Here is a 9,287-nt window from a genome sequence, read left to right on the forward strand (position 1 = left end):
AAGAATGATTAGTACTCTTCATTTGATGACATCCGCGCTAAAATCTTTGATGGTACAGCATCTGGATTGAGAAATTTTCTTCTCGGATTAAAAGTGCAATTTTTATTTGGTTTTTGCGGTTATTTGGCAAATCAATGCAAGTCATCGAACATCCATCAGCCACATCGTAATTATGTAGATAACTACATACAATCATGTTATTAAATATACGTAATTAATTAATTAAATATACATAATGCTCTGGATTAAATGTATTTAATTTATGTCGTGTGTTTTTTAAGAGTTTGAGTACTTAAAATGATAATATAAAACCGAAATATCGTTGGAATGATTTTTTTTATTATAATCTGGTAGATAATTTCATGGCATTTATTTTTTTATATAATGCCCGGCATATGTCCGCCGCGACTACGAGTTACATGGTCCATTCGATCAGTCCAATAAATCGATTGTTAAGCGCCCTGTACGGCAAGTTGCGCCATCTTGTTGGAAGCAAATAATTTTTGGAAACAAAAATTCACTCAGCATCGCTCGTTATTCACCGTAACGCCAGCTCTTTCCTCATTTAGAGTGAAATAAGGGCCAACGATGCCGTCAGCGTGTAAAATGGACGAAGTGCTCTAGGAACTTCGCAAACAGATTTATTTATTTATTTTTTTTTTTCAAAGTAAATTTCCACTATTTGGAAATGTTGTGCTGGCGGTAAACGATTCTTGATGACTTGCCAAACCTTAATGAAGAGAAATGTCAACACAGCTTGCCATTCTCAACTGTCAAATCATAGTTATCGATATCGACAGTTCTCGTTTCCACGACAGTCGGTTCTACGTTACCGAAACGACCCGGATTAATATCCGGCCAAGGACTGTCACTCCAGCAGCATTCCCCGTATGTAAGTATGGGGAATGTTTATGCTGCTACAACAACAACATATCGACAGTTCTCATGCAGCTAAAAAAACGCGATACATGGTTTATGTATGGTCATCTTTTTTAAACCAATAAATATTCTTATTGAAACTATGAAGTGTGTTCATTTAATATGTTTTTATACTTTTCATTTAATATTAATATACAGTACGGCAAATCCAAGATGGCGGACTCAAAATCAAAAAGTTGAGCTTAGTCATCAAATTGAACATTCAGAGATTTTTAGTGCCACTGATTATCGCCATTTTGAATTTTGAAAACTGACTTCGGATTTATAATCAGCGATCAGCGTTTTGTTTGGCGATACTGTAATCACAATTTGTCTCATTTGAATACTTGCCTTATGTGGCCCTTTTCAAAGCACCTGTACCATCGTTAAAAAATCAAGTTGCCGTTGAATGAGTTTTTTTTTTAATTATGTATATGTATTTGTATGAATTTATTTACATGGATGCACGTATGTACATATGTAATATGCATGCTCGTCTAAAGAACTTTGAACTATAATTACTTAAACAATTCTGCTGTTTATTATGCAGATACTAGGCAATTGATGCACTCCGATAATTTTCTTTAAAGAAAACAAAAAATTATTGCTTCTTTCACCATTTACTCGGAAAGAATTACATACATATGTATAAAATTTTAGTCTTCAATTTTTTAAAACTATTTTATTTTTTTAATTAAATCTTTATTTTACATGTACATAAAAATAATATGTATGCCTTCATCTTTAACACAATAGAGGTAAATTATTTTAGCATTTTCATTTATATTTTCGTAGCAAAATATTTGTTAAAGAAGGCACTAAACCATACCGTGTGCAGGTTGCAGACATAAAACAATATCAGATTTGAGTAAGTAAAGGAAACTTCGTTACAAGGAATAGCTTCAGATACCTATTCCTTTTTGAATATTAACATATTTTGGGTAAATTTTCGCATTAATACAGAACTGATTATCTTATCTTAGTCACTGATTTACCAATTGAAACAGAGGCATAACAGTACAAATTTCCAAAAAAAACGTCTTCTGCACACAGTGTTCTTTTCCGTAACAATTGATCATTTAAACAATATTTATGTACTTACTAAATATAAACACTTAACAAATAAGTCTTATTATATTTTGTATGTATATGTATATGCAAACCTTATATTGTTATAAAATTAAGAATAAATAATGCAAATTAAAGAAATGCAAGCCTAGTCGTTTGATCGTAATTCTAGTGAATAGTTCCTCGGCTTTCGTGCTTACTCTATTAACTACCTACATATCTATTTATGTACTTATACTAGTATCAATTAATCTTTTACCCCGTTCAGTTGGTATTAGTTGCTCATTTGTAGTCCACCACTGCTGCGGCTGCCCGTAGAAGAAGATGTACTTAACGCGAGTTGCGAAACTAGTTCGTCGTAGTCTTCTAAGGATGTTTCAAATTCCTCTAATTCTTCCACCGCTGTCTCCGGTTGTGTTTCGTTCAGTCCAAGTAGTGGAGGCGCATGATAGCAATCACGATAAAATTTCGCCAAATCATTTACATGTGAATTTGGTAAGGCAAAAGGAAAGTTCAACTCTTTGAGCAGGTTACCATCATCGGGCCGATGCATTGGTAAATGTGTTGGCGCTGTACTGTGACGCGACGTTGTTGGGGCGGGTACAAAAAGACTTTTGATGGGTGACTGTGAGAGCGTGCCACTGTCGGTTGGCGTTTTTGTTTGTGTACCATTTTGTCCATTCTCTAAACTCTTAAACGCCATTACATTGTTGTTATTAATCACCTTTGTATTATTATTGGCATTATTGACCACGCCGTCGTTATTATTTTGAATGCCTTGCTCTTGGCCATTACACGAATTCGGTACTGCTGCACTGCCATCACTCTTTTTATTTAATGACTCGACTGAACCTGCAGACCCTCCGCTTTCGTGGCGTGGACGACGCAATAGCCATTCAAACGGTGGTGTTTCAGGTAAAACATAATCTTTTTCCGTCCATTGTCGCAGTTTGCCAACATCTGTGAACGCTCCTGGGCGCAATGGCTTTTCAATATCAACTACTCTTCTTTCACCATTTGCACCCGTACCTCTTTTCAACCCTGTTAAAGATACGTTTTGAGTGGGCGAAGAATCGTTACGACGAAAATGGTCAGACTTTAGCATGATTGTGTTGCCTTCACCATTTTGTGCATCTGCGGTTGTGGGTGTGATCGTCATTTTGGTACGGTAAGAAACTGACATACTCAAGGTACCAACTATCGTATTTAGCTGCCCGATTTTCACATTTTTATGGCCTTCGCCTAAGGTGTGCAACTGTGGCCTATCCACGTAAATTCGATAGTAAATACCATATGCTTCTGGACATTGACGTCGGGATAATTTGTATCCTGGAGTAGCACGTGTCAACGAGATAAGTGACTTCAGTAGAATGCCCATTCGGTTATAAATAGCGTGCGCTGCCTTCAAAGTCTGTTGCTCCGATAAAGTTGCGCCTGTACCATTTGCGACGCCGCCCTTGCCATTTTCTGCATTCTTTATGAGTACTTCGCATATGTCATCTTTACAATTTTTATGACAACCAGGTAGTTGTATATCTAAAGACCACACTTCTAGCACCATTTGGTCTCCTTCCACTGTGCGTAGCGAAATCTCGACACACAGAGGCAATCGCTTTAATATGCTTTGACCAGGTTCCAATGCTAACGCACGCTTCGTTTCAGCATAAATATCAGGATGGTCCTGTATAACTATATTGAACCAATCACTACCAGTAGCGAGTGGATTACATGGAGTCTGTATTTTTTCACCTAAGCGCGACTGAACAACGACTTGAGTTGACTTCAGCGCCAAAAATTTTATAAACTTCTCCACGTCCTTTTCAGCAGCATTCACATTGACACGTTGACCAGACATTTTTCAGGCTTATTTTACAATGCACTTTTGATATGTTTTCGTCTGTGGGCGTGATTTTTGCAATATGCACGCAATGTACTTTCGCAATATGCAGTGTTTGCCTCTTCTGCGTATGGTAATTACACAGTCCAAAGTACGTTTTTTTCACTTGGTTCACTTCAATCACTACAACTTAAAAACTTTTCAGCTCTTTTTATTGTTTGGAATTCTTTCCTATTAAATTTTTCTGTTTGCTTCCATGTACATTCGCTATAACTGCGTTTTCTCATTATTCATTCATAAAATTGCAGCTGGCGAAATTTGCATTGATTTCAGAAAACTTATTAATTATTTCGACACTATTTAAAGATTCAAATATTTGTAACATTGTTCTCACATTATTTCAACTTCAGTTTAAACAATATTCTCTCTGAAACAAAGTATTTTTTATTTTGCACTCAACTCGACTTTTCCAACATCCAATTCTGTCCACTTTGAATGAAACACGTAAACGATATGCGATATGAACACACGAACGAAGATTTAACGAAGCGAGAGGCCGTCCGACGTAAAAACGAGGCGCTGGCATACGAAAATTTGTATGAAATATAAATCGCAAAAATATGAAGAGCACAACAGAATAGGATTACGACATATAACAACTCTGTGCTAGAAATCATGATTACAGTAAGCCACAGTAGGGAATAAAAAATATATATAAAATATACATTGAAAACTTACTTACTCTTTAGAGAATTTGATAAAGTTCAATATGCCAAATGTTAAACCCTCGTCTTTTCCATTTTTGTTCCGTGTTTTATTAATTCTTTCAATCCTACCAATCAATATCCAACACCTTAATATATGTAATATAAGCATAGCTTATAATGTAAAATTGTGCCTCCAGACATATAGTGATGTTTGGCACGCTATCGACTCTTACAAGCAGTGAACTCCAATAAGAATCAAAGAAGAGTATACAAGGTGAGACAAAATTAATAACCCTATCGGAAAATGTATAATTTTTGCAAATACCGTCGAACGTCAACCATATTTGACACTTGTGAACTAGACAGCTGCAGTATATAAACAGAAAATCAAAGGAGCGGCAAAGGTAGAAATAAAGATTTTCATCACTCTAAACAATATTTTTTATTTATAAAAAATTATTAAAAAACAAAATTGGATGATGAATCTTTCATAATCACTAGGAAATCAAAAAAATTGTGCATAAATAAATAATAATCTTGAAATGCAATTAAATGTTGACGTTTGGGATGCGGTTTAACACAAATTATCTTTCCAGAGCACCGGGGAAATAAAAATCCAAGATTCTGTTTAAAGGCACAGCCCGAAAAATTATTATTTTTGTTTTTTTTTTTTTTGTAAAATTGTGTGAAAATGCTAATAAGTATGACTTTGACAGTATGAATTATTGAACCAAGAACAGAGTAAAGCGGCCTCAAAATTTTTACTTGAAAAGAGATTTAAATTTGAAGTATTGTACCTCTTGCGACATTCAATTTTTTGAAACTGATAAAATAAAATTTGGAATATTTCAATTCTACTTAAAACAACCAAAAACTACCACCTAGTATGCACAAGTACTGAAAGAAAAATATACAATACGGGTAATGCAGATATTAGTTTTGATCACTTATGCCACGAGACAAAGTATGAATAAAAAGTATCAGTTCTTAATAAAGTACGTAACTTGCAAAATTTTCTAAAAACTAGTATACGACATTTTCTTAAAAAGTTGTATAGTACACTATTCTGATCAGCTGTTTTCGAAAATGCTACAGTCGATTTACAATTGTAAAATGGTATGGTTTATTATGTAGCAAGCAAAAAAGCATTATAAGTAGTTAGTTCAGCTGCTGCACGGTATAAGTATGGCAGCGCTTATGTAAATAAATGAAAGAAGTCGAGAAACTAGTAGGTTCATAGTAGATAGTTGATTTTTCTGTAGCAAAGTGTGGTGGTACTTTTTATAGCCTTAGCAAAAAACATACCCCTTACTTTTGTAGACACTAGAGAACGTGAATTTGCGTTCTCTGTAGACACCACTACAGATTGCTCTACCAAATTCCCCTATTCTGTCCAAAATTTTAAAAAGTAAATTAAATAAAAGCAAGACGGAACGGAACACAGCATTAGGAAACTGTATTACTAATTTGAAGGAGGCAGTCTCCATTGCTTTCGCTTTCCGTACCTCTTCACAAAAAGTAATTTCCTCTCCTCTTGTTTGTATATTATTCAGCGATGACGTCAAAACAAAACACAATAAATTATACGCACATCCGCATAAAAACGCAAAAAACTGCATTTGGAATATTTATATTAATTAGTGCATTGACAATTTAACGCACGCCACTTTGTTTTCATTAGTTTGTTTAGTTTACATATCACAAGTTCTATTCCGTTTGTTTATATGTTTTGTATTGGAAAGGAGCCTGACGTCAATCTCGAAACATAAAAGAAGACACCACTTTCTGTACTCAATTCGCTTTGTCCCACAATCGCACAAAACAGGCAAAAATCTTAAACAAAAATACTGTAGATGTCGCTTATTATTATTTAAAAAATTTACCAAGGCGTTTGTTGCCAGTGGAGATCTCAGAATAAGAATTTATTTTATAATCTTTTTTTGGAAAATAAAATACAAGATATTAGAAATTTGCAAAATGTTTGGTACTTTTCGGTGCAGGATTCCGGTGGATGCCGATCGCAATGTGGACAAAGTCAACAATCTTTTTATAGAGACTGTGATGGAGCAGGAACGTCGTGTAAAGGATTTAAGAGCACAGGAAGTACAAATGACGGCTGAAAATCCGCGCATACGGGCCCAACAAGAAACTACAGATATTTCAATAGAACTAAAAGCACAAAAGGTTCAAGATTTTTTAGATAAGAAGAAGCGTCAGCAGCTTCGACAGAATAATTCGGAGTTACGCCAGTTGGAGAAGCAACTAAAAGCGGCATTTATATCAAAACAACTTGCAGAACAAAGGATAGCAACGGAGAAGCTCAAGGAGGAGCAAATGAAACTAAAGCGCTTAGAAAATATTGAATTTGAAAAAGAACGACTTCGTTGCAAAGAAGATCTCATAGAATCTGAAAGAAATGAATTGAAAAAGAAGGAAGAAATTCGTAACATTCTTTTGGGTCAAATGGCTGAAACGCAGCAAAGACGAAAAGATGAATATACTGAAGTGCTAAAGGAAAAGGATGAGATGCAAAGATTATTGCAGAAATACAAGGCCGAGCACGATACAGAATTATTAGAATTGGAGCGAAGGAAACAAAATGCCAAAGAGGAAATGGAGGAGTTTAAACGTAAACAAGAGGAATGGAAATTAGCACAAGTTTCAGAAAAAGTTGACGAAGCCGAACGTTTCCAAGAGATGATAAAGGAACGCGAGGAGAAGAATTTACAAACTAAATTGGAGAGACAGATGCAGCTACAAAAGAGGGCTGAATTGAGTGATCGTATTGGACAGCATTTGTTCGAAGTCGAAGTAAGTATTTCATTATTTGGCTAAATTGTAATATTATTGTATATTTTCAATTATGTCCACATTATAGAATGAGAAAAGAAAACGCGAAAACTTATTGCTTGATTTGTTGGTGGAGGAGCGTAACACAAATGAGGATATAAGATATAAACAAAACCTTGAAAAGCAATATAATGACCGAATACAAATGCGTGTGGAATTTGAACGTTATCGTAGTGACCAAGAACGTCGCAAACTTGAGCGGGAGAAAAATGAAGATGCTATCTTCCTTGCTGAGATGCGAAAACAATTGGCAGATCGTGATAAGTTGGATCAACTAGCGGATGAAAAGCGTCGCCTAAAGATAAAAGAACATGGTCGTGCCATTCAGGAAATGATTGAGTTGCGCCGACAAAAACGAGCTACTGATGCTGCAGAAGATATTAAATGGCATGAATACTTGATCAACGAAGAACGAAAACGGTGAGTGCCTTGCACTTTCATTTGATAAAACAGAAAAAAATTATTAATTAATTAATTAATCAATTTTTAGAATGGAAATGGTTGAAAATGAGCGCCTACAAATGCTGAAAAATGCTCCGGCCGATGTTTTGCGCTATCTGCCTTCGGGTGTGCTAAAGGATACAGATCGAAAAGTGCTTGGTATTTCTAGTCAAAAATAGATATAGTTTTTGTCAACTTCTATAATGGTATTCTGTTGTGATTTTAAACGTAAATTCATGTTTCCTCGTCCCGTATAAAAAAAAGTTTACTGGCATATTTGATATTTTGGCGATTTTCCCTATGATATTTAGTCAAGGCGAAACGATTAAAGGTGGTGTTGGTAAATCAGCTGCTCTGTTGTTTTTGTCCATGTCTGCTGTCAGCACAAAATAAAACAAGGCGAATTAATTTTTTTGTTTTCTACTTCGCCAATACCTTGCTGTGACAATCATACGTACAAAACATTGTTGGTCTAGTGACACCAACTGCGCCCTTGTATTTAGTGAACCTTTTTTTTTTATTTCCCCATTCTTGATTTTCCTGGGCGCCATGAAAAAGCGTCTGGCAAATACAATATAAAACTATTGGTCTAGGAACAAGAGAAGTGCTTAAGAAAACTGCTTCAAACCACAAGTACAGAAAACCCAGCAAAAAACTATCCACTTCTTTACGACAACCGAGACTAGGTAACTTATAATATTGGCTTTTAACTGGTCATAGAACATGTGAGGATTGCTCACCGTTTAGTTCCCAGTTAAGGTGCATGTAGATATTAGGCTTTTAATGTAGATATGATTTTTTGTAGTTTCTAGAAAAAACTACTTTTGTGGAAAAAAATTATTTCACGATTTTTCTTAAATTTGTTTTGTTGGCATATTGTCAAAATACATATAAAAATAACCATACAATTTTAATTTCGTTATCTTTGTTTCCTTCAAAAAAACTAAAATAAAATTCCTCATAACTTAACAATGAATAGAACAAAAATGTGTATCAAGTGGCTAAAGAAAGAAGTTAAGTAGCAACAAATTTTATTTAAATAAAATAGTTTTTTCTTAAGCTTCAAACAAAAGGTTGATTCATTTATTTACATACAAATTATTCACTTCACCAAATAGTGTTAACATGTTACCAATCATCACGAAAACGATGCAAATACTTTACTTAAAACAAAATGTGTGATTATGTAGTTATATAGGATATTTGTTTAAGAGCCTTAGAATTTAAAATTATAATACAAAACAGAAATAAAAAATAATACACTTTTTTATTATATTCTACTAGAGAATTTCGGCTACGAGTTAGATGATCCATTTGATCAGACCAATTGTTGATTACTTTTTCCAATAAACCTGACCGCATAGTGTTATTGGGACTTGAATATTACAATAAATCGATTTGAAGCGCGCTATATGGCAAGTGGCAGCGTTTTGTTGGAACCAAATGTCATCGATGTTAAGCTGATT

General features: G+C 34.6%; 2 protein-coding genes across 2 annotated transcripts; one reads left to right on the plus strand and one right to left on the minus strand.

Annotated features, from left to right (window-relative positions):
• Positions 1-1,323: 1,323 nt before the first annotated feature.
• On the minus strand, positions 1,324-4,364 carry LOC129253184 (autophagy-related protein 13 homolog). Its single transcript, XM_054891455.1, has one exon. The coding sequence runs from the start codon at positions 3,839-3,841 to the stop codon at positions 2,261-2,263; it is 1,581 nt and encodes a 526-aa protein (XP_054747430.1). The 5' UTR covers positions 3,842-4,364; the 3' UTR covers positions 1,324-2,260.
• A 2,036-nt stretch (positions 4,365-6,400) lies between these two features.
• Positions 6,401-8,169, plus strand: LOC129253186 (meiosis-specific nuclear structural protein 1). The gene is made up of 3 exons (XM_054891458.1): positions 6,401-7,341; positions 7,409-7,800; positions 7,871-8,169. The coding sequence occupies exons 1-3, from the start codon at positions 6,508-6,510 to the stop codon at positions 7,998-8,000; spliced, it is 1,356 nt and encodes a 451-aa protein (XP_054747433.1). The 5' UTR covers positions 6,401-6,507; the 3' UTR covers positions 8,001-8,169.
• Positions 8,170-9,287: the final 1,118 nt, after the last annotated feature.

This window comes from Anastrepha obliqua, chromosome 1 (genome assembly GCF_027943255.1).
Source record: "Anastrepha obliqua isolate idAnaObli1 chromosome 1, idAnaObli1_1.0, whole genome shotgun sequence".
Taxonomy (NCBI): domain Eukaryota; kingdom Metazoa; phylum Arthropoda; class Insecta; order Diptera; family Tephritidae; genus Anastrepha; species Anastrepha obliqua.

What these genes read in the sequence shown, in the direction of transcription:
- LOC129253184 (XM_054891455.1), bottom strand. Translation starts at nt 3,841, where the DNA reads ATGTCTGGTCAACGTGTCAATGTGAATGCTGCTGAAAAGGACGTGGAG.
- LOC129253186 (XM_054891458.1), top strand. Translation starts at nt 6,508, where the DNA reads ATGTTTGGTACTTTTCGGTGCAGGATTCCGGTGGATGCCGATCGCAAT. An exon ending in AGCATTTGTTCGAAGTCGAA is followed by an intron (nt 7,342 to 7,408) that starts GTAAGTATTTCA and finishes TCCACATTATAG; the next exon opens with AATGAGAAAAGAAAACGCGA. An exon ending in ATCAACGAAGAACGAAAACG is followed by an intron (nt 7,801 to 7,870) that starts GTGAGTGCCTTG and finishes ATCAATTTTTAG; the next exon opens with AATGGAAATGGTTGAAAATG.